This window comes from Rana temporaria, chromosome 11 (assembly GCF_905171775.1).
Source record: "Rana temporaria chromosome 11, aRanTem1.1, whole genome shotgun sequence".
Classification (NCBI taxonomy): Eukaryota; Metazoa; Chordata; class Amphibia; order Anura; family Ranidae; genus Rana; species Rana temporaria.
Genome location: NC_053499.1, coordinates 11079590 through 11105595, shown reverse-complemented (window position 1 = coordinate 11105595; position 26006 = coordinate 11079590). Strand labels below are relative to the sequence as shown.

The window sequence follows — 26006 nt, the reverse complement described above, 5'->3', positions numbered from 1 at the left end:
CAAATGCAGCCACTGTACCATGCCATCAAACACAGCCACTGTGCCAATTGTGCCCACTGTGTCACTGTCCAGTCATCCATCCACCTCGGAGCTTTATATTATAACCTGCTGGGACTTGTAGTTCTCCATCGTCTCCTGGGGCTCAGGTGCATGCAATCCACCATCTTTGTCCAGTTTTTCTCACTGCTGGGACTTGTAGTCCCATAGATGGTGGATTGCATGCACCTGAGCCCAGGAGAAGATGGGGAACTACAAGTCCCAGCAGTTTATAATACAAGACTCCCATCCACCTAGGAGCCTTATATTAAAACCTGCTGGGACTTGTAGCTCCCCATCTTCTCCTGGGCTCAGGCTGCTGACGGCTGGCATTTCAACCATAATATGCATTGCATTGAACATTAAAAATCATTTATTAAAGCCCAACTCCATGAAAATGTTAAAAAAATACACCCTTGCAATGAGCCTACATCTGCACTGGGTTAATTGCTCATCATGTCTAGTGAACATTCAGCCGAAATCGCGGCACCCCCATCCCCCCCCCCCCCCGCGGGGGGGATGGTGGTGCCGCGATTTCGGCCAAATGTGCACTAAAAAAAAAAATTCCAAATGTTCCAATTTTTTTTTAAAGTGAATATTCGGCCGAAATCGCGGACAACCCAACCCGCGGGTTATTCACTATAACATTTTTTTTGGAACACAGGTAATCTTTAAAGAAGGGGGGTGGACCGCTCCTGCTGCCGCCGAACTTTACAAAGAAAACAGTCCATTACAGAGGGGCAGAGGCAGGCGGCATAGCTCAGCTTAGCTTACCTGTACTCGCACTGAGCGCCCCGAGTCCCGACGTCACTTCCTGTTCTTCCAGGGACGCCGGGACGGAACGAGCACAAATAGTGGATGCACCCGCCCAGCCATAACAATGCAGTCCATCGCGCCGGAAGCAAGTGGCGCGATGGACTGCGCCACAAAGGCATTTTTGGGCTGCCAATGTAGCGCCACGTCTGCAATCCCGTGATTTCACAGACGTGGCGCTACCCATACTGCGCTGTTCCCGACGCCCGGACTAAGGTGCACATAAGAACCTTTTTTGGAATTTGTTTTTCCCTTAAAGGGACATGTTTAAATAAAAAAATTTTTTTTTTTAGATTTTTTTTTTTTACTGACTGGGGGAGGGGGGGCGGCGCCCGGGCGCCCTTTATGGGCGGGCCGCCACTGGTATACACACGTTCTTCACTGTGGCGCCGTGATCAATCGTATGTTCCCTTTTATAGGGAAACACAATCGATGATGTCACACCTACAGCCACACCCCCCTACAGTTAGAAACAGACATGAGGTCACACATAACCCCTTCGCCCCCTTGTGGTTAACTCCCAAACTGCAATTGTCATTTTCACAGTAATCAGTGCATTTTTTGCTGTGAAATGACAATGGTCCCAAAAATGTGTCAAAATTGTCCGAAGTGTCCGCCATAATGTTGCAGTCACGAAAAAAATCGCTGATCGCCGCCATTAGTAGTAAAAAAAATAAAAAATTAATAAAAATGCAATAAAACTATCCCCTATTTTGTAAATGCTATACACTTTGCGCAAACCAACCGATAAACGCTTATTGTGATTTTTTTTTTACCAAAAATAGGTAGAAGAATACGTATCGGCCTAAACTGACGATTTTTTTTTTTATATATTTTTGGGGGATATTTATTATAGCAAAAAGTAAAAAATATTGCTTTTTTTTTCAAAATTGTTGCTCTATTTTTGTTTATAGCGCAAAAAATAAAAACCGCAGAGGTGATCAAATACCACCAAAAGAAAGCTCTATTTGTGGGAAAAAAAGGACGCCAATTTTGTTTGGAAGCCACGTCGCATGACCACGCAATTGTCAGTTAAAGCGACGCAGCGCCGAATCGCAAAAACTGGCCGGGTCCTTTAGCTGGCTAAAGGTCCGGGTCTTAAGTGGTTAAAGACGGCGCTGCCTGTCAGCCCAACCGCATCGCCATCAGACGTGAACCCAGCATGAAGCATACACAGAACTGCAAGTTAATTCAACAGCATCTAAAAATAACTTGGAAAAATGAAAGTTTTATTATCACTTTAATGTTTTATACACCTTGCTTCCATGTGTAATTATGGTGGCCACCACTGGGGGCAGCCATACTCGCTCATTACATCTACAAGGTCCTTTTTTTCTGGGTAAGTGCTGAACTGGTGATTGTGTTTCACTGCAAGTCTTCTGGTCTGACCCGACCGGACGAAATAAAAACTCTTTTTTAAAGTCTAAATAAACTAAAATCTTCACAGTCATAAAGCGGGGATGCTAATGACGTTCTCTGAGACACAAATGACCACCAGAGTATATGGAGTGCAGGAGTATACGGAATGCAATAACATAAAGGAACATAAAGATAAGAAAGTGATGTTACCCCCCCCCCCCCCCCCGGGTCACACTGGTGCGACTTGTGATAGTCTAAAATCGCATGGCAAGTCGCACCCTATTGGAAGCGGTCAAATCGGTGCGACTCCGACTCCTTGAGAGTCGCACAGATTCTGAAAGTAGTTCCTGCACTACTTTTTTTTGCAAGTTCAGGTGCGACTTGCGTTGACGTCAATGCATGAATAGTAAGATCCCGCTGTTCACAGGCGAGTCACACAGACCATAATCCACAATGCAAGCGATGGGGGGGCGCGCCCTGCCACTGCTAGCAGAGATCAAATGGGAACAAGACGACAAAATGGCTGCGCACCCACACAGTGCGATGTCCACTTTATTGGTGTCAAAAATATTGTAAAAACAACAAAGCATAGACAGGCAGGGGATGATGAGGTTGACGTGTTTCACCCGAAGCTCGTGCTTTGTCAGGGGTTTTCGTGTGAAACACGCCAATCTTATCATCTATGCCTGGTTGTTTTTACAATATTTTTGATATGGTGATGTGGGTGTGCAGCCATTTGTCTTTTTTGTTAACGGGTTTCACACAAAGCTCGTGCTTTGTCAGTTTCCGCGTGAAACGCGTCAACCTCGTCATTTTTTATACCAATAAAGCTGACATTGCACTGTGTGGGTGTGAAGCCATTCGTCTTTTTGTTCCTATATATCAGTGGTCTCCAAACTACGGCCCGGGCCCTTGGGGTGCTTTTTTATTCATTGGGACCAATGATGGGGCAGAATTCCTCCCAATGACGGGGCAGAATTCCTCCCATGACACCAATGATGGGGCAGAATTCCTCCCAATGACACCATTGATGGGGTCCAATGACACCAATGATGGGGCAGAATTTCCTCCCAATAATGGGGCAGAATTTCCTCACAATGACACCATTGATGGGGTCCAATGACACCATTGATGGGGTCCAATGACACCAATGATGGGGCAGAATTTCCTCACAATTACACCATTGATGGGGTCCAATGACACCAATGATGGGGCAGAATTTCCTCACAATGACACCATTGATGGGGTCCAATGACACCATTGATGGGGTCCAATGACACCAATGATGGGGCAGAATTTCCTCCCAATAATGGAGCAGAATTTCCTCCCAATGACACCATTGATGGGGTCCAATGACACCAATGATGGGGCAGAATTTCCTCCCAATGATGGGGCAGAATTTCCTCCCAATGATGGGGCAGAATTTCCTCCCAATGACACCATTGATGGGGTCCAATGACACCAATGATGGGGCAGAATTTCCTCCCAAATGACACCATTGATGGGGCAGAATTTCCTCCCAATGATGGGGCAGAATTTCCTCCCAATGACACCATTGATGGGGTCCAATGACACCAATGATGGGGCAGAAATTGTGCGACTTCAAGTCGCACGATTTCAAAGTTCGGATTCAGTTCTGAAGCCTTAAAAAACGACAAGGCGAAATGAACGCAAAATAAGCACTCGCTGGAATAATCTCTTTTTATAAACTTTGCAAAAAGTGTCGCCAGAAATGGGAGGCGCCTTATTATATCCACCGCCTGATATAATGTTCTCTGTTCCCTTATAGCTGAAGTATCATTGTATTGTGTTTAATAGAACCTTTCATGTCAAAATGTTGCTTTATTATGACTCTATGGTCGGTCGGCATAGGTTAGGTTCATACAGGTGGCAGTCTCCACTGCCCCTCTGAAAAGTGTGATAGATCACTTTACAGAGCAGTGGCTTTTTTTTTTTTTTTTGCCATGTTTGTGATTTCCCTTCACTTCCTGTCCCATAGCCAAAACAGGAAGTGGGAGGAAATCTCAGGGAAATTCCTTAGGGACCCCTCAGCTCACCACAACTAGTGTTGGGGTTAGGGTTTCCCATTGACATAGGACTCCGGGACTGGAACAGGGACCTCCCCCAAAGGTCAGAAGGCGGGTTCCCGGAGGTCAAAGGTCACAGGGCGTGGCTGACCCCACCCCCACCAAAGTGTACCGCCTACCCCAACTAAGTCGGGGAATGAACAAGTCGGGGAAAGCGTCTCGTTTCCCCTCCATTACTTTTCCGGGGACAACTCAAAACTTGGGGTTTTCTTTTAATGATAAAAAATACAAAGAGAGGCTGAATCTCCTTAATGGGGGACACAGACAGCAACACAAACTGACAGGGGGTTCTAATCCCTCTCCACTCTAGCCAAAACAACAACAAAAAAGTTTTGGATTTAGTTATATTTTAAAGTAGGGTTGCACCGATACTGTTTTTTTTGTTTTTTTGAATTGGCCGATACTGAGTACCGATACTTCGCAGCGAAATTTGCATCAATACACAAAATGAATGGGCTCAAATCTCACTGTGCAAAAGAATCGCATGTGATTTGAACAGGAATATGGCGCATGCGCTTTCCCCCCTCACCACTCCGGTGTGAACCCAGAGTGGAATTCAAGCGCCATCTAGTGGGCAGTTTATTAAAAAGGTTAACTTGCATCAACCACTTCAGCCCCGGACCATTTTGCATCTAAAAGGACCGGGCCACTTTTTGCGATTCGGCACTGCGTCGCTTTAACTGACAATTGCGCGGTCGTGCGACGTGACTCCCAAACAAAATCGACGTCCTTTTTTTCCCACAAATAGAGCTTTCTTTTGGTGGTATTTGATCACCTCTGCGGTTTTTATTTTTTGAGCTATAAACAAAAATAAAGCGACAATTTAGAAAAAAATTCAATATTTTTTACTTTTTGCTATAATAAATATCCCCCAAAAATATATATTTTTCCTCAGTTTAGGCCGATACGTATTCTTCTGCCTATTTTTGGTAAAAAAAAAAATATTCGCAATAAGCGTTTATTGATGGGTTTGCGCAAAGGTTACAGCGTCTACAAAATAGGGGATAGTTTTATGGCTTTTTTTATAAAACATTTTTTTTTACTAGTAATGGCGGCGATCAGCGTTTTTTTTCGTGACTGCGACATTATGGCGGACACTTTTTTGGGACCATTGTCATTTTCACAGCAATCAGAGCTGTAAAAATGCACTGGTTACTGTGAAAATGACACTGGCAGGGAAGGGGTAAAACACTAGGTGGCGCTGTAGGGGTTGAGTGTTCCCTGCATAGTGTTTCTTACTGTAGGGGGGGTGGGCTCTGTGTCACATGACACTGATCTCCGCTCCGAGTACACAGAGCCGAGATCAGTGTCATTGTCACTAGGCAGAGTAAGGAGAAGCTTGTTTACACAAGTATCTCCCCGCTCTATACCTCCGTGAGACGATCGTGGGGATCCCTGCAGCGATCGAGTGCCCGCGGGACCTGCGGTCCGACTCACGGGGTGGCGGCAGGGGTCGCGTGACCACACGGACAGGCATTTAAAGGGGACGTACAAGTACATTGATATGCCTGTCCGTGCCATTCTGCCGACGTGTATATATACAGGGGCTGGTCCTTAAGTGGTTAATGACCAGGCCATTTTTTGCGATTCGGCACTGCGTTACTTTAACTGACAATTGCGCGGTCGTGCTACGTTGTACCCAAACAAAATTGACGCCTTTTTTTCTCCACAACTAGAGCTTTCTTTTGGGTGTTTTTGATCACCTCTGCGGTTTTTATTTTTCGCGCGGCCCGCCTTCAAGCTGACATCCCTTCCGCCCTATACCTACAGGGGTCCCAGAACTTCTCCAGCCCTGTGCGCACCTCCAGCGGCCGTGGTTCTCTATCATTGGTGGAACAGGGACACCATGCAGAGTTGGATTGGAGCAGATATCTACTTTAATGTAAGTTAGAACTTTTTTAACCACTTAAGGACCCCTTCACGCCGATATAAGTCGGCAGAATGGCATGGCTGGGCACATCCACGTACCTGTACGTGGCCCTTTAATCCCGGCCGTGGGGTCACGCCGGCGCGTGCACGCGACCCGGCCTGAAGCTCCGTGGCCGCGGGACCCGATCGCCGCTGGAGTCCCGCGATCGGTCCCCGGAGCTGAAGAACGGGGAGAGCCGTGTGTAAACACAGCTTCCCGTTCACTGTGGAACTGTCATTGATCGTGTGCTCCCTTTTATAGGGAAACACAATCAATGACGTCACACCTACAGCCACACCCCCCTACACTTAGAAACACAGATGAGGTCACACTTAACCCCTTCAGCGCCCCCTTGTGGTTAACTCCCAAACTGCATTTGTAATTTTCCCAGTAAACAATGCATTTTTAATGCATTTTTCGCTGTGAAAATGACAATGGTCCCAAAAATGTGTCAAAATTGTCCGAAATGTCCGCCATAATGTCGCAGTCACGGAAAAAATCGCTGATCGCCGCCATTAGTAGCAAAAAAAATAATAATAATAATAAAAATGCAATAAAACTATCCCCTATTTTGTAAACGCTATAAATTTTGCGCAAACCAATCGATAAACGCTTATTGTGATTTTTTTACCAAAAATAGGTAGAATACGTATCGGCCTAAACTGAGGAAAAAAAATTAAATTTTTATATATTTTTGGGGGATATTTATTATAGCAAAAAGTAAAAAATATTGAATTTTTTTCAAAATTGTCGCTCTATTTTTGTTTATAGCGCAAAAAATAAAAACCGCAGAGGTGATCAAATACCACCAAAAGAAAGCTCTATTTGTGGGAAAAAAAGGACGCCAATTTTGTTTGGGAGCCACGACGCACGACTCGCAAAAACTGGCCAGGTCCTTTAGCTGCCTAAAGGTCCGGGTCTTAAGTGGTTAATAAAATGCCCACTAGATGGCACTTCCCTTCTGCACTGGGTTCACACCGGAGCGGTAGGGGAAAGTGCATGCAATTCAGACAGGGATCGCACCACATTCCGGTTCAAATTTCATGCAATCCTTTGCAGTGCGATTTGCGCCAATTCATTTTGTATTGACGCAAACTGCACTGTAAAGTATCCGTTTCGGTATCGGGAACATTTTCACAAGTACTTGGTATCAGAACCAATCCCGGCATCGGCGCATCCCTACTTTAAAGTGTATGTAAAGCCCAAACTTGTTTTTTTTATGGTCAAATATTGTAAGGAAGGGTCAAACCCCCCTATTGGGTAACTCTTTTGCTTCTTGGATCCCGCTGGGGAGATTTCCCTTCACTTCCTGTCCTAAAGACATGATGGGAAATGAGAGGAAATCTCTCCGAAAGGAATGGAAGTCCCATCTTAGCGAGTTGTCCCCACTGGAAGGTTTTCCCTCGCCTCTTGCTTAGGTGACATTTTGTGATTTCCCCTCACCAGGAAAAATAAAGGGCAAATCCCCCCAATGGGTGCTCAGAGAGCAATAGAAGACCTGATGAAGCCTTTAACCCTTCTCCACTCAAAATCCCCCAAAAATATCCTTTACATGGACTTTAATAAAAGAGGGAACATCTAAATCGCGGCGCTTTACATATTCTATTCTGGCCCCAGAGGGCGCCCCGAATCCCTGTGGCTTTTGGCTGTATGTCATTGATATTAGTGGGGCCAGCCCACCAGTCTGTATGTACAATAGAGTGCGAGGACAGCGCTGTACAGTGACCGAGATCTTGTGCGTTTTACGTCAGAACGAGGGATCCTCAGCCGGAAATACATGACCCCCCCTCTGCGATTCCGTTCACTTCTTCTCCTTGTAGTTGCTGTAGACCTGGAAGACCTCCGGGTTGTGCTTGGCGAAGCTTTCCGCCGTGTTCTGCTGCAGCCAATCCGACGAGCGCATCTGGTGCTGGAGCTGGACGATGAGGTCGCTCAGGTTAGAGCCGGAGGGTTCGCGGTGGCTGGAGACGTAGATGACCTCGTCGGTGCTGTCCGCCTTACCCTCTTCTTCTGCCGGGTTCCTCTGCGCCAGCTGAAGCTCCTTCTCCCTCAATTCTAGGACCTGCCGGATCCGCTGCATTCCTGATGGTGGGAAAAAAAGACACAACAGACCAATGTAATCTGAAGGGTGATGTGACTCAAGAGAAAACAATTATACTTTATTATGTAACATAGCGGGCTTTCCTACAAGCCAACATGTTCTACAGTGGATGTTTACTGCAAGAAGGCGAGGTATTAGAACACACAGGTCTGCAGCCTGCTTGTATACCGAAAGGAACATTTTGTGTTCTCTTTTTGTAAAGCACTCCGGCTTCTTGGGGGGGGGGAGGGGAGCACTCTGGCTCCTTGGGGAGGAGAGGCACTCTGGCTCCTTGGGGGGAGGAGCACTCTGGCTCCTTGGGGGGGGGGGGGAGAGGCACTCTGGCTCCTTGGGGGGGGGGGGAAGAGGCACTCTGGCTCCTTGGGGGGCGGGGGAAGAGGCACTCTGGCTCCTTGGGGGGCGGGGGGAGAGAGGCACTCTGGCTCCTTGGGGGGCGGGGGGAGAGAGGCACTCTGGCTCCTTGGGGGGGGGGGGAGAGAGGCACTCTGGCTCCTTGGGGGGGGGAGAGAGGCACTCTGGCTCCTTGGGAGGGGGAGAGAGGCACTCTGGCTCCTTGGGGGGGGGAGAGAGGCACTCTGGCTCCTTGGGGGGGGGGGGGAGAGGCACTCTGGCTCCTTGGGGGGGGGGGGAGAGAGGCACTCTGGCTCCTTGGGGGGGGGGGGGGGAGAGAGGCACTCTGACTCCTTGGGGGGGGGGGAGAGGCACTCTGGCTCTTTGGGGGAGAGGCACTCTGGCTCTTTGGGGGGGGAGGCACTCTGGCTCCTTGGGGGGGGGGGAGATAGGCACTCTGGCTCTTGGGGGGGGGAGAGGCACTCTGGCTCCTTGGGGGGGGGGGGAGAGGCACTCTGGCTCCTTAGGGGAGGGGGAGAGAGGCACTCTGGCTCCTTGGGGGGGGGGGAGAGGCACTCTGGCTCCTTGGGGGGGGGGGGAGAGGCACTCTGGCTCCTTGGGGGGAGAGAAAGAGCACTCCGGCTCCTTAGGGGGGAGAGAGAGCACTCCGGCTCCTTAGGGGGGGAGAAAGAGCACTCCGGCTCCTTAGGGGGGGAGAGGCAATCCGGCTCTTTGGGGGGAGAGAGAGAGCACTCCGGCTCCTTAGGGGGGAGAGAGAGAGCACTCCGGTTCCTTAGGGGGGAGAGAGAGAGCACTCTGGCTCCTTAGAGGGGAGGGGGGGGACTACCAAAAGAAAGCCTTAAAGAAAGTCTAACCTGTTTTTTATTGTAGGTTGCCCCGCCCCCCAATCCATGCGTCCGTCCCCTAATCTCCATCCAGGGTGCCGGACGCATGGATTTCAATGGGAGTTTTTTTTTTTTTTTTAAAGCACATGATTGGAGCCCTTGGCTGGAATTGGCTTCAAAAAGGGTGGGCTCGGGGCGCACAGTGCCCCGAGCCCACCCACTTGTGTGACATTAGTGAATTAATATTCGCTATTGCCTTCCTGCTTCTCCTCCCGGCCAATCAGGAAGCGGGTCCCAAAATCTGATTGGCCGGGAGTCCTAAGACCTAATAGGCCGGGAGGAGAAGCGACTGCCGGGACTCAGGAGGAGATGCAGGGGGGAAACCACCGAAGCCACGACCTGGATGGGATAAGTGCGGGTGGGGCGGACACAGGCGATCGATCGAGCGTGGCTGATGGGAGGAGTTCTGTAAAATTAACAGCTATGTGTAAATTGCTGGGGCTCCATAAATGTTCATCAAAATACCTTGTGGAGTGTCAGTCTGGAGGGCTTTTCTAGGCAGGCTGCAATTGCATGCCTACTCCTCTAGGTAACACCTACCTGTGGTGCAGAGCCTTCATTAAATTAAAGAACGGAATCCAATGAATGAAAAGGGGCGTGGCCAGGGACAGTCACGGGAAAGAAAAGCGGGGCGGCCCGCCCAGGAAATGAGGCAGGCACTCAGGCCCGGATTTCCCACAGGGCCACTGAGGCCCCCTTGGGGCGGCAGGGCTCCAAGGGGCAGCAGTGGCATGGAGTCCCCCGGAAGATACAGTTAAGGGCGGTAAGTTATGGGGCGATCCACTCGCTCGTTAACAAGTGATTGCGGCGATGTCACCGAAATCACTTGTAAAATATGTGCTCCCGTGCGTCCTCCCCTCCCCGTCCTCCCCACCCCACATACCTCTCTCTGCTGGCTCTGTCTTCGGGACTCCGTCCTCCCTCCTGGCCACCGAGTCTGTCTCCTGTCCCTGCTGCCGATGTACACAGTGAGAGGGGAGAGCTGTGCTCTTCCCATCTCAGCTGTGACAGGAGTTCTAGCACAGTGCTAGGACTCATGTTTTGGAGGTGACAGGGTCAATAAAGAGAACCTGTCACCTCCAATTGCTATCACACAGGAAGTTGTTTTCTCCTGTGTGATAGCAAAAAAGTTAAGTGAAAAAAAAATGATAAAAAATAAATAAATAATAAGAAATAATAATTAAATTAATAAAAAAAAAAAGTAAAGAAAAATAATAAGAAAAATAATAAGAAAATTATACAAAAATTTAAGAAAGCAAGCGAGAAGCTACAAATAAATAAAAATAAAAAAAGTGATAAAAAAGTAAAAAAACAAACAAAAACATATTTGATCTAACCGTGCTGCACATTCTCCGTTGATTTGGGGGGGGGGGGTTCGGTTGGCGGGGAGGGGGTGCATTGTGGAACCTGGCCTTGGGGGGGCAGGGAGAGAAAATCCGGCCCTGCAGGCACTGACTTCTAATGCACACAGTTGGAAGCTCACAGTGTGCAGTCCAATCAGAGTAAGTCATTTCAGTCCAGGAGAGGAGTCGGTACAACTGCGCGAGACGGAAGGGAGGGCGGAGTTTGGGAGTAAGGATCGTCCTCATAGCACTCACCTAGCTGCAGTCGGTGAGTCTTGTCTGAGAAGATGACTCGAAACCATCCCGGCTCACAACATTCGAAGGCTTTCCCGCAGGACAGGAGAACTTTGTTATCCAGAAAATGCTGCCACAAAATGACTTCTTCCTCGAAGGTCGGAGCCCTCAGATACTGCGAGAAGAAAGGAGAAAGACGCGGTCAGTGCTAGAGATGCCAAGAACACTTGGGGCGTTTAACTACTTCCCGTTATACGTTGGTAACGTGACGTAGGATACCGGGGTACCAGATGGCTGCCATAACCGCTGTATTTTCTTCAATGGCAGGCGGTCCGCTTTCAGATAAAAGTGGTCTCTGCGGCAGTTTCGCTGCAAGATCACTTTTAATCGCGGCCGGAGAGTTGCCCCCACGCTCCAGTCATCTCCGCCGCTTACCGGAGCCGCCGATCTGATGCTGTCCGCTCAGTAGCATGGAGTCGAGTGAAGGAATGATGCCCCCCGCTCGGCTCCATAACATTGGATGATGGAAGCGACGTCAAACGTCACTTCCGCCCAATGCTCTTAACCACTTAAGGACCGCCTCCTGCACATTTACGTCAGCAAAATGGCACGGCTGGGCACATGCACGTACAGGTACGTCCTGTGCTAGTACCCAGCCGTGGGTCGCAGGTGACCAGGACCGTGGGACCCGGTCGCCGCTGGAGTCCCGCGATCGGTCCCCGGAGCTGAAGAACAGGGAGAGCTGAAGTAATTTTCAAGCAAAAAAAATAAAAAAATGACAGCAACTGTCAAAAACAGGCATGGTCCAGAAGCAGAAAGTGCAATTTATAAAAATATTTTTTTAGAATTGTCAGTTTTTGTTTATAGCGCAAAAAATAAAAAAACGCAGAAGTGATCAAATACCACCAAAAGAAAGCTCTATTTGTGGGAAAAAAGAAAATACATGTTATTTGGGTACAGCGTCGCATGACCGTGCAATTGTCAGGTAAAGTAACGCAGTGCCGTATCACAAAAAAGGGCCTGGTCGGGGGGGGGATCTAAGTGGTTAAATGAGAACGCAGACGGCAGCTATACCATTCAACTCACCTTCCGAAAGTCAATCCAGATGAAAAATCCGGCTCCTCGGTTTAGGAAGGGAACATGAAGAGCTCGGAGTTCGTCCGCCACAAAGTCCTGGGCGGCCCGCAAGCGAGTGTGGTTGACCCGCAAATAGGTCTGGTTAATCCAGTCTGTTATGGAGCATGCAGGGAAATAGAAGTATATAATAATATCGTTAGAATAGAACTATGATGATTAGTATGATAGACAAAGCTGGTTTATAGCACAGATAAAGCCTAAGGCCCCTTTCACACTTGAACCTCAAATTTCCACAGGCATTCCCTGAAATCGCGGCAAAATCGTGGCGAAAATCGCACGATTTTTGCAAGCAATAAACCCCTGCATGTGTCAGGGCGAGTAATGATAAACTACAGCAATACCCCCAGTAAGTGTCAGTTCAAGCAATAACCCCAACATGTGTTATTGTGAGCAATGATAACCCCCCCCCCAGCAAGTGTCAGGACCAGCAATAACCCCCAGCAATAATCAAGGCCAGTAATGACAACCACTAGCAAGTGTCAGGGCCAGCAATAACCCCCAGCAATAGTCAAGGCCAGTAATGACAACCCCTAGAAAGTGTCAGGACCAGCAATAACCCCCAGAAACAGTCAAGGCCAGTAATGACAACCACTAGCAAGTGTCAGGGCCAGCAATAACCCCCAGCAATAGCCAAGGCCAGTAATGACAACCCCTAGCAAGTGTCAGGACCAGCAACAACCCCCAGCAATAGTCAAGGCCAGTAATGACAACCACTAGAAAGTGTCAGGACCAGCAATAACCCCCAGAAACAGTCAAGGCCAGTAATGACAACCCCTAGCAAGTGTCAGGACCAGCAATAACCCCCAGCAATAGTCAAGGCCAGTAACGACAACCCCTAGAAAGTGTCAGGGCCAGCAACAACCCCAAGCAATAGTCAAGGTCAGTAATGACAACCCCTAGCAAGTGTCAGGACCAGCAATAACCCCCAGCAATAGTCAAGGCCAGTGATGACAATGCCAAGCAAGTGTCAGGACCAGCAATAGTCAAGGCCAGTGATGACAACGCCAAGCAAGTGTCAGGACCAGCAATAACCCCCAGCAATAGTCAAGGTCAGTAATGACAACCCCTAGCAAGTGTCAGGGCCAGCAATAACCCCAAGCAATAGTCAAGGCCAGTATTGACAACCCCTAGCAAGTGTCAGGGCCAGCAATAACCCCCAGCAATAGTCGAGGTCAGTAATGACAACCCCTAGCAAGTGTCAGGACCAGCAATAACCCCCCTGCATGTGTCAGGGCGATTAATGATAGCTCCCAACAATAACACTTCAGCAATTGTCAGGACCAGCAATAATAATCAACAATAGTCAAGGCCAGCCATGACAAGAGTCAGGTCAAGCAATAACCCCCAGTAAGTGTCAAGGCCAGCAATGATAACCCCCCCGAGCAATAACCCCATTGAGTGTCAGGCCCAGCCGTGATAATTCACAGCAATAACCCCCAGTAGGTATCAGGGTGAGTGATAACCCCCAACAACCCTATTAACCCTTCAGCCACTGTCAGGAGCAGCAATAACCCCCAGCAATAATCAAGGCCAGCAATGACAACCCCTAGCAAGTGTCAGGCTCAGCAATGATAAACCGCAGCAATTCTCTCAGTAAAAGTCAGTGCAAGCAATAACCCCAGCATGTGTTATAGTGAGCAATGAAAACCCCAGAAATTACCCTTTAGCAAGTGTTAGGGCCAGCAATAAACCCCAGCAAGTCAGGGCCAGCAATAAACCCAAGCAAGTCAGGGCCAGCAATAAACCCCAGCAAGTCAGGGCCAGCAATAAACCCCAGCAAGTCAGGGCCAGCAATATAAATGACTGACAACATTTTTGGGGTGCTGTAGCAGTCCAATGAGATTTGAAAGTTACAGTCACATGACAAAAATACAGATCCTTGTACTAAAGTTTCTATGTATTGAGCCAATAGACAGCAATGAAAAGCTGACGGGGTTCTACTTTAGGATTACGCCCCCAATCGTCATCATGTCTCACCTCGATCACGAAGCAGCTGAGCCATCTTGTACTGAACAGGTCCACAGACCCCATGAAAGTAGCAGAGAGACGCCACTCCATTGCAGACATCTTGGTTCTGAGAGTAGAGGGTGCCGAAGCGCACCCCGGAGACAGCAAAGTCCTGGGGGGGGAGGAGAAAAGGAGGATCTGATGAGGCAAGGGGGCTTCCTATGTAAAGCTAAACAATTTATTAGAAAGCATAGAAGGTTGAAGGCAGGGTAAAAAAAACTTTAATCACTTGAGGATTTCTAAGCATCAGTGTTACTTCTCTCTTCTGCCTCATTCCTCTGCTATCTGTATGAGTCACATTTGACATATTTTCCTGACACCAAGAGAAAAGGTGACAGGGGAGGGAGCTCCAGCATACAGCCTATAATATACAGTCTTCAGCACTGTACCTGCGTGCAGGGGGCGTGTCGCTTTCCTCCAATCAGCTCTGCAGAGTGTAAATTCAGCTTCCCACCCCCCTGCTTTCTGAAAGCTCAGACAAGCTGTATAATTTCCCCCCACTCTGATCACACCTCCAGATCCCTCCACTCTGATCACACCCCCAGATCCCCCACTCTGATCACACCTCCAGATCCCCCCCACTCTGATCACACCTCCAGATCCCCCCACTCTGATCACACCTCCAGATCCCTCCACACTGATCACACCTCCAGATCCCCCCCACTCTGATCACACCTCCAGATCCCCCCCACTCTGATCACACCCCCAGATCCCTCCACTCTGATCACACCTCCAGATCCCCCCACTCTGATCACACCTCCAGATCCCCCCCACTCTGATCACACCTCCAGATCCCCCCCACTCTGATCACACCTCCAGACCCCCCCACTCTGATCACACCTCCAGATCCCAGATCCCCCCACTCTGATCACACCTCCAGATCCCCCCACTCTGATCACACCTCCAGACCCCCCCCACTCTGATCACACCTCCAGATCCCCCCACTCTGATCACACCTCCAGACCCCCCCACTCTGATCACACCTCCAGACCCCCCCCACTCTGATCACACCTCCAGACCCCCCCACTCTGATCACACCTCCAGATCCCCCCACTCTGATCACACCTCCAGATCCCCCCCACTCTGATCACACCTCCAGATCCCCCCCACTCTGATCACACCTCCAGACCCCCCCCACTCTGATCACACCTCCAGATCCCCCCACTCTGATCACACCTCCAGACCCCCCCCACTCTGATCACACCTCCAGATCCCCCCACTCTGATCACACCTCCAGATCCCCCCCACTCTGATCACACCTCCAGATCCCCCCACTCTGATCACACCTCCAGACCCCCCCCACTCTGATCACACCTCCAGATCCCCCCACTCTGATCACACCTCCAGACCCCCCCCACTCTGATCACACCTCCAGACCCCCCCACTCTGATCACACCTCCAGACCCCCCCACTCTGATCACACCTCCAGATCCCCCCCCACTCTGATCACACCTCCAGATCCCCCCCCACTCTGATCACACCTCCAGATCCCCCCCACTCTGATCACAACCCCAGATCCTCCCCCACTCTGATCACACCCCCAGATCCCTCCACTCTGATCACACCTCCAGATCCCTCCACTCTGATCACACCTCCAGATCCCCCCCACTCTGATCACACCCCCAGATCCCTCCACTCTGATCACACCTCCAGATCCCTCCACTCTGATCACACCTCCAGATCCCCCCCACTCTGATCACACCTCCAGATCCCTCCACTCTGATCACACCCCCAGATCCCCTCCACTCTGATCACACCTCCAGATCCCCTCCACTCTGATCACACCTCCAGATCCCTCCACTCTGATCACACCCCCAGACCCCCCCACTCTGATCACACCCCCAGATCCCCCCCACTCTGATCACACCTCCAGACCCCCCCCACTCTGATCACACCTCCAGATCCCCCCCACTCTGATCACACCTCCAGATCCCCCCCACTCTGATCACACCCCCAGATCCCTCCACACTGATCACACCTCCAGATCCCCCCCACTCTGATCACACCTCCAGATCCCTCCACTCTGATCACACCTCCAGATCCCCCCCCCCACTCAGATCCCCCCACTCTGATCACACCTCCAGATCCCCTCCACTCTGATCACACCTCCAGATCCCCTCCACTCTGATCACACCTCCAGATCCCCTCCACTCTGATCACACCTCCAGATTCCCCCCACTCTGATCACACCTCCAGATTCCCCCCACTCTGATCACACCTCCAGATTCCTCCCACTCTGATCACACCCCAGATCCCTCCACTCTGATCACATCTCCAGATCCCCCCACTCTGATCACACCTCCAGATCCCCCCACTCTGATCACACCTCCAGATCCCCCCCACTCTGATCACACCTCCAGATCCCCCCACTCTGATCACACCTCCAGATCCCCTCCACTCTGATCACACCTCCAGATCCCTCCACTCTGATCACACCTCCAGATCCCCCCACTCTGATCACACCTCCAGATCCCCTCCACTCTGATCACACCTCCAGATCCCCCCCACTCTGATCACACCCCCAGATCCCCTCCACTCTGATCACACCCCCAGATCCCCTCCACTCTGATCACACCTCCAGGTCCCTCCACTCTGATCACACCTCCAGGTCCCCCCACTCTGATCACACCCCCAGATCCCCTCCACTCTGATCACACCCCCAGATCCCCCCACTCTGATCACACCTCCAGGTCCCTCCACTCTGATCACACCTCCAGACCCCCCCCCCACTCTGATCACACCCCCAGATCCCCCCACTCTGATCACACCTCCAGACCCTCCCACTCTGATCACACCCCCAGATCCCCTCCACTCTGATCACACCCCCAGGTCCCTCCACTCTGATCACACCTCCAGATCCCTCCACTCTGATCACACCTCCAGATCCCCCCACTCTGATCACACCTCCAGATCCCCCCACTCTGATCACACCTCCAGATCCCCCCACTCTGATCACACCTCCAGATCCCTCCACTCTGATCACACCTCCAGATCCCCTCCACTCTGATCACACCTCCAGATTCCCTCCACTCTGATCACACCTCCAGACCCTCCCACTCTGATCACACCCCCAGATCCCCTCCACTCTGATCACACCTCCAGATCCCCTCCACTCTGATCACACCTCCAGATCCCCTCCACTCTGATCACACCTCCAGATCCCCTCCACTCTGATCACACCTCCAGACCCCCCCCACTCTGATCACACCCCCAGATCCCCTCCACTCTGATCACACCCCAGATCCCTCCACTCTGATCACATCTCCAGATCCCCCCCACTCTGATCACACCTCCAGATCCCCCCACTCTGATCACACCTCCAGATCCCCCCACTCTGATCACACCTCCAGATCCCCCACTCTGATCACACCTCCAGATCCCCTCCACTCTGATCACACCCCCAGATCCCTCCACTCTGATCACACCTCCAGATCCCCCCCACTCTGATCACACCCCCAGATCCCCCCACTCTGATCACACCTCCAGGTCCCCCCACTCTGATCACACCCCCAGATCCCCTCCACTCTGATCACACCCCCAGATCCCCCCACTCTGATCACACCTCCAGGTCCCTCCACTCTGATCACACCTCCAGACCCCCCCCCACTCTGATCACACCCCCAGATCCCCCCACTCTGATCACACCTCCAGACCCTCCCACTCTGATCACACCCCCAGATCCCCTCCACTCTGATCACACCCCCAGGTCCCTCCACTCTGATCACACCTCCAGATCCCTCCACTCTGATCACACCTCCAGATCCCCCCACTCTGATCACACCTCCAGATCCCCCCACTCTGATCACACCTCCAGATCCCCCCACTCTGATCACACCTCCAGATCCCTCCACTCTGATCACACCTCCAGATCCCCTCCACTCTGATCACACCTCCAGATTCCCTCCACTCTGATCACACCTCCAGACCCTCCCACTCTGATCACACCCCCAGATCCCCTCCACTCTGATCACACCTCCAGATCCCCTCCACTCTGATCACACCTCCAGATCCCCTCCACTCTGATCACACCTCCAGATCCCCTCCACTCTGATCACACCTCCAGACCCCCCCCACTCTGATCACACCCCCAGATCCCCTCCACTCTGATCACACCCCAGATCCCTCCACTCTGATCACATCTCCAGATCCCCCCCACTCTGATCACACCTCCAGATCCCCCCACTCTGATCACACCTCCAGATCCCCCCACTCTGATCACACCTCCAGATCCCCCCACTCTGATCACACCTCCAGATCCCCTCCACTCTGATCACACCCCCAGATCCCTCCACTCTGATCACACCTCCAGATCCCCCCCACTCTGATCACACCCCCAGATCCCCCCACTCTGATCACACCTCCAGATCATTGTTCACCCCCCCCCCATTGTTGGGTGTCATTGGGGGGAATCATGCCCCATCTTTGGTGTCAGTGGGGGGGGGGGGGGATTATGCTCCACTGTTGGTATTAGTGGATGAAAACCGTGTCCCAAGGGTCTGATAAAAGGAAGCAAAGGGCCGCATCTGGCCCCCAGGCCGCGGTTTGCAGACCACTGTCTTAGAAAGCTGTGACTGAACAGGGGTCCCCATAGGAAGATTCGCCTCCATTTCTGTTCTGATGACAGTTAGAAATGTTTGGATTCTTCCTCACTTTCAGTTCTGTTGATAATGATAAACAAGGACAAACCCGAGAGAGAGAGGAGACAGAGAGAGAGACAGAGACAGAGACAGAGAGAGAGAGAGAGAGAGAGAGAGAGAGAGAGAGAGAGAGAGAGAGAGAGAGAGAGAGAGAGAGAGAGAGAGAGAGAGAGAGAGAGAGAGAGAGAGAGAGAGAGGAGACAGACAGGAATAAAAACCCGACAGAGCGCTTTCCTAGGAGCACCCTCACTGCACTTACCTTACTAATCCCCCACATCACATGGGTCCTTTGAGGGTCAGGAAGCCTGTGAGAACACAAAACTTGTAAATAAATCAAATATTAAGCAGTTGAAAAAAAATATATAATAATATAATTGAAAAAAAAAAAAAAAAAAACGCAATGCGAGCATATCGCAATACAAGCTTTTTTTTCTTTTTTTTAAATCCTGACTCAGTTTGCGAGTGTTGTAGGATTCAAACCACAGCGGTGTGCAATACCGCATTTGGCCAGAGGTGCGGGGGGCGCCGAAGCCAAGCGGAGCCATTCGGAAAAAATACTCAGAAATACTCTGTTCCTGAGTTTAGATGAGCTGTCCCCAAGCCTTTATGAGTATTTAAGAAGTCTCTCCAGCGCCCCCCCCCCCACCTCTGGCCACATGCGGTATTGCATGCCATAGAAGTCAATGCGGAACAAATTATTTTAGTTTCCATTGACTTCTAAGGGGAAACTCGCTTTGATATGCGAGTTCTTTGGATTACGAGCATTCTCCTGGAACAGATTATACTCGTAATTCGAGGTTCCACTGTATATATATATTTCAGTCAATGTGCGAATTAAAATATTAACCTTGCTTCTAAAAATGTGTTTTAGAATGTTATACAAGTTCCTTCTTCAATTGCCTACAATAATGAAAAAAAAAAATTTGGGATGGAAACTCCACTTTAAGAGAAAAAGCACTCATGTGGCCACATCCGTAAATAGTTAGGTATGAAAGAAAGGGGAAGGGGTACCAAAATTGTAACCCCCGGGTCGGACTTTAGAGGCACAACAATGGAAGATGTACAAAAGTATTACAACATGTATTGAAAAAAATAAAGAACATTTGAGAGCATTAAAAAAGCATATTTAAAAAAAATACATGATAGAAAATGAGCCCCTGTGTATCAACGCGTTTCGCTTTCTAGCTTTGTCAGGACACATTCAGGGATCGTTGGAAAAGGAGAAAAACAGGTCTCACTATCTTATGAGGAGATAATGGTCTCATCCATATAATGTGGGGGTCATATCCAATGATGTATCAAAAAAACTTTTTTGGGATAGTCAGGAGAGCCAGTAGCTCATATGGAAAATGCGGTGGCTGAATTAATTCCACAGAGTGTAGGGAGGGGCGTAACGGATGGAAAGGGGGAAAAAGGAAATATATATGAATAGGTGGCCGACACAAAGGTTGTTATATCCTTCGGATTAACGTGGAATACATATGTAAATGACCTCTGAGACAGGGGCACGCTGCATACAAAACAAGGAGGCGCCGTCCAGTCTACATTTAACCACTTAGAGCAGGGGTGGCAAACACAAGGCCCACCAGACCTTGCCAAGTGGCCCGCGCAACTGGCCGTTCGTTGCCACTAGTGGTGCAACGGATCGTGACTGATCCGTGATCCGCGGAGCGCACCGCTGCCTCGGCCTTAGGAAAGGCCGCGGCTTCGGCCTAGCTCCGGAGCGGTCGGCCATCTTGGTACACCCAGTGGCTGCCTAGGTGCGCGCTGACGTCATCACCCCTCCCTCATCTGCTCGTGGATCTTCTAGCCGGCTATTCTGCAAGAGCGCGTAGTGCAAGTACAGTGATTTTTGCTATTACTAGTGGGGGCAATGTTGGCCTGGAACAGTGATGACGAGTGGGGGGCAATGGTGGACATTACAGTGATGAGTGGGGGCAATGGTGGATGACTGGATGTTACAGTGAGGGGGGGCAATGGTGGATGTTACAGAGAGGTGGGGGCAATCCCATCCAATCCTACCCCACTCCACCCCATCTCATCCCATCCTACCCCATGCCATCCTATACCACCCCATCCCGTCCCCATCCTACTGACATAATCGTCCTTGGTTCCTGAGTGGGCGGCAACTCTCAGGTAAGCAGGTGGGAGGAGTAAACCTTTGTTTATGCAAATATCGACTTTCAGAAAGTCTGGAAATGCACAGTGAAGAGACAGGAAGTGACCATAAAGGCCCAACATGGAACTGTATAGGGTTTACTATTTTCTAGGCATGTTTTACATGGGAGGTCACAGCATGGCTTATAGACTTACTTATCAAAGCTCAGGACGCTGTGGAATGTTGACGATTCATCAAAAACTGACAGCATATAAATCTCATCTACTATGACGTGCAGGGAGTGCCTACGGGAGAGAAGAGGAAAGCTTTATACATGGAAAGAGCATGCAGCAAAGGTCCTAGACAACTTCTTTCTTCTGCCTCGGTAGTGCTCTGGACTTTCTTCATGTCCTCCCGGCTGGGGAGATTTGCCTTCACTTCCTTTCGCTGGGAGCAGGGCCGTTTGAAGGAATTTGGGGACCCCAAGCACCCCCCCGCATGCAAAGCCTACGTTAATACTGCACTCATTTTTTTTTTATTCTTACCCCCGTTCTTCCCTGTAGGCTGCCGCTGTATCGTGGCCGAGCTCCTCTTTCCCAGTCCCCTATCAGATAGTGCTGGGTACCGCGCGTGGTACAAGAGATTCAGTTTCCTGTCTTCCCTGCCGGACTGAAAGGAAGTGAGCACTCAGTGTGCACTTCCTGTCAGTCCGGCCGGGAACAGGAAACTGAATCTCCTGTACCACGCGCGGTACCCGGTCAGACTGACAGGACTCCAGGTGGAAGGAAGAGGAGAGCTCGGCCACGATACAGCCTGGGAAGGGGAAGTTGGGGGCCCCAGGCCAGCTCGGGGCCCCAAGCAATTGTTTGTTTTGCCCGTCCTGTAGCGACGGGCCTGGCTGGGAGTGGTGATAAAGGGAAATCTCCCCAATTGGGGCACAGACAGTAATGACAGTAAAACGGTAACTAGTCCTTGCTGGAGTAAAGAAATACTAATATTGGTTGCAGTGGCGGCTGCTGTTTTTTTTGGGGGGGGTAAACAACCCCCTCCGCGGCTGGTGGAGCGGCACTAGCACAACTGCCAGCTGATCCCATTCCCGTGGTGCGGCACTTACCACCCCCCTTCACCACCGGTTGTGTCCTTACCGTGGATGCTTGGGGGGGTTCCGGTGTCCTCTCCACGGTGGATCCTCTCTCTGCTTCTCCCAGCGCTAGTCGCCTGACGTTTTGGCCAATCGGGAAACGGGTTTCATACCTGCTTCCTGATTGGCCGGGAGGAGGATCAGTGTTGCAACAGCGAATATTAACTGCAACCAAGATTAGTATTTCATTACTTTGGTGTTAGAACACACCTGAGTGGGCTCAGGGCGCATCTTCTGCATCCCAAGCCCACGCTATTATCAGGTGCCGGCCTCTGTAATTCATGTGCCCGGTGACCCGAAAGGGGCCGGACACATGAATAGGGGACGGCGGTGGCGGCCATGGATAGATTCATGCATTCATTCTATGCATGAATATATCCACTGCATATAGGAGGTGGAGAGGAGAGAGGGGGCGGCGCTCGGGCGCCCTTAATGGATGTGTCGCCCCTGATTGGTTGCATCCCCTTTGGAGAGATTACCCCTTTCTTCCTGTCCTGGTGACGCCTCGTGATTGGACAGAAAGTTTGAGAAAATCTCTCTAGTTGGGACAGCAAAAGGCACACAAACTATTTTCTGATATCCAAAAAAAAAAAGTGACTCCAATGCACCCAGTGCCACAAGTGACTCCAAGAGCACCTCCAGTCCCCATGCCATCTAGTGGCCCCAGTACCCCCCAAAGAGTATCTCTAGTCCCTGTGCCAGATAGTGATTCCAGTGCCTCAAGTGACCACAGAGCACCTTTCAGTCCCCGTGCCATCTAGTGACTCCAGTGCCCCCAAGGGTATCTCTAGTCCCTGCGCCAGCTAGTGACTCCAGTGTGCCCAGTGCCCCCAAGGGTATCTCTAGTCCCTGCGCCAGCTAGTGACTCCAGTGTGCCCAGTGCCCCCAAGGGTATCTCTAGTCCCTGCGCCAGCTAGTGACTCCAGTGCCCCCAAGTAACCTCAAGAGTACCTCCAGTGTCTGTGCCATCTAGTGACTCCAGTGCCCCAAGTAACCCCATAAGCACCTCCAGTCCCTATGCCATGTAGTGACTCCAGAGCACCCAGTGCCCCTCAAGAGTATCTCTAGTCCCTGCGCTAGCTAGTGACTCCAGTGCCCCAAGTGACCACAGAGCACCTTCAGTCCCCATGCCATCCAGTGCCCCCAAAAGTATCTCTAGTCCCTGCACCAGCTAGTGACTCCAGTGTGCCCAGTGCCCCCAAGTGACCTCAAGAGCACCTCCAGTGCCTGTGCCATCTAGTGACTCCAGTTCCCCAAGTAACCTCAAAAGCACCTCCAGTCCCCGTGCCATGTAGTGACTCCAGAGCACCCAGTGCCCCTCAAGAGTATCTCTAGTCCCTGCGCTAGCTAGTGACTCCAGTGCCCCAAGTGACCACAGTGCACCTTCAGTCCCCATGCCATCTAGTGACTCCAGTGCCCCCAAAAGCACCTCCAGTCCCCATGCTATCTAGTGATTCCAGTATGCCTAGTGCCCCCAAGTGACCTCAAGAGTACTTCCAGTCCCCATGCCATCTAGTGACTCCAGTGCCCCCAAGAGCACCTCCAGTCCCCATGCCATCTAGTGGCCCCAGTACCCCCCAAAGAGTATCTCTAGTCCCTGTGCCAGATAGTGATTCCAGTGCCTCAAGTGACCACAGAGCACCTTTCAGTCCCCGTGCCATCTAGTGACTCCAGTGCCCCCAAGGGTATCTCTAGTCCCTGCGCCAGCTAGTGACTCCAGTGTGCCCAGTGCCCCCAAGGGTATCTCTAGTCCCTGCGCCAGCTAGTGACTCCAGTGTGCCCAGTGCCCCCAAGGGTATCTCTAGTCCCTGCGCCAGCTAGTGACTCCAGTGCCCCCAAGTAACCTCAAGAGTACCTCCAGTGTCTGTGCCATCTAGTGACTCCAGTGCCCCAAGTAACCCCATAAGCACCTCCAGTCCCTATGCCATGTAGTGACTCCAGAGCACCCAGTGCCCCTCAAGAGTATCTCTAGTCCCTGCGCTAGCTAGTGACTCCAGTGCCCCAAGTGACCACAGAGCACCTTCAGTCCCCATGCCATCCAGTGCCCCCAAAAGTATCTGTAGTCCCTGCACCAGCTAGTGACTCCAGTGTGCCCAGTGCCCCCAAGTGACCTCAAGAGCACCTCCAGTGCCTGTGCCATCTAGTGACTCCAGTTCCCCAAGTAACCTCAAAAGCACCTCCAGTCCCCGTGCCATGTAGTGACTCCAGAGCACCCAGTGCCCCTCAAGAGTATCTCTAGTCCCTGAGCTAGCTAGTGACTCCAGTGCCCCAAGTGACCACAGTGCACCTTCAGTCCCCATGCCATCTAGTGACTCCAGTGCCCCCAAAAGCACCTCCAGTCCCCATGCTATCTAGTGATTCCAGTATGCCTAGTGCCCCCAAGTGACCTCAAGAGTACTTCCAGTCCCCATGCCATCTAGTGACTCCAGTGCCCCCAAGAGCACCTCCAGTCCCCATGCTATCTAGTGACTCCAGTGTGCCCAGTGCCCCCAAGTGACCACAAGAGCACTTCTAGTAACCATGCCATCTAGTAACTCCAGTGCCCCCAAGAGTATCTCTAGTCCCTGCACCAGCTAGTGACTTCAGTGTGCCCCAAGTGTCCCCAAGAGCACTTCCAGTCAGTGCCATGCAGAGCCCACTACGCTCCTACATCACCTGGACAGTGCCTCTCTCGGTAGATACAGAGCACTGCTTGTGACATCTTTACTAACCCAAGTTCCTAGTTCCTCTGCCTAGTAATGACACTGATATGTTTTGGCAAAAGTGTGAAGCCAAGGACAGTAAAAGTGATCTGCAGACACAATAGCGACACTCAGCACAGAGCCGCCGCAGCAGCCTTACAAGACAAAGTCACATCACACGGCACCTTTTGGCGAACTCCAGGAAGTCCAACATTTCAGAAGCGGAGTAGACGTCTCCCAGAGGATTGTGGGGATTTATCAGGATAAGCGCCTTCACGGTGGTGCCCTGGAAGAAACACAGCAGGGTATATGGTTCTGCCAGCAGAGGGCGACACAAACAGTACACACTATGATCAGAGTCGCACTCACCTCCTCTCTGGCCGTCTGCAGCGCCGTCTCCAACTTCTGCACAGTGAGTTGGAAAGGTCGAGTCTCCGGAGATGTTACCTGACAACCGGAGACACAACTTTAATATTTTCTAATCATCCTTTATATACACTCATCGGCCACTTTATTAGGTACATCAGCCAATCACAGGGCAGCGACTCAATGCATTTAGGCCTCTAGACGTGGTGAAGACGTTCAAACGGAGCATCAGAATGGGGAAGAAAGGGGATTTAAGTGACTTTGAACGTGGCATGGTTGTTGGTGCCAGACGGGCCAATCTGAGTATTTCAAAAACTGCTGCTCTACTGGGATTTTCACAGAAAATATCCAGTGAGCGGCAGTTGTGTGGAAGAAAATGCCTTGTGGAGGTCAGAGGAGAATGGGCAGACTGGTTCCAGATGGTAGAAAGGCAACAGGAACTCAAATAATCACTTGTTACATCCAAGGTATGGAGAATAGAATACCGTCTCTGAACGCACAACACATCGAACCTTGAAGCAAATGGGCTACAGCAGCAGAAAACCACACCGGGTGCCGCTCCTGTCAGCTAAGAACAGGAAACTGAGGATACAATTGGCACAGGATCACCGAAATTGGACAATAGAAGATTGGGAAAACATTGCCTGGCCTGATGAGTCTGGATTTCAGCTGCGACATTCAGATGGTGGGGTCAGAATTTGGCGCATGGATCCATCCTGACTTGTATCACCGGATCAGGCTGGTGGTGGGGGTGTAATGGTGGGGGGGATGGGGTATCACCGGTTCAGGCTGGTGGTGGGGGTGTCATGGTGGGGGGGATGG

The 26006-nt window shown here is 51.0% G+C and overlaps 1 protein-coding gene across 2 annotated transcripts in view; it reads right to left on the bottom strand.

Moving 5' to 3' along the window:
* Positions 1-7746: 7746 nt before the first annotated feature.
* The window catches only part of ACCS (1-aminocyclopropane-1-carboxylate synthase homolog (inactive)), a 44167-nt gene continuing 25907 nt past the window's right edge, over positions 7747-26006 (bottom strand). For both annotated transcript variants that reach the window (XM_040328029.1, XM_040328028.1), the window contains exons 8-15: positions 25188-25265; positions 25004-25104; positions 21212-21301; positions 19158-19203; positions 14232-14373; positions 12204-12346; positions 11139-11292; positions 7747-8286 (exon numbers count right to left, since the gene is read on the bottom strand). In XM_040328029.1, coding sequence (XP_040183963.1) covers positions 8006-8286; positions 11139-11292; positions 12204-12346; positions 14232-14373; positions 19158-19203; positions 21212-21301; positions 25004-25104; positions 25188-25265 — 1035 coding nt within the window. In that variant the 3' untranslated portion in view covers positions 7747-8005. The remainder of the gene's footprint in view (positions 8287-11138; positions 11293-12203; positions 12347-14231; positions 14374-19157; positions 19204-21211; positions 21302-25003; positions 25105-25187; positions 25266-26006) is intronic.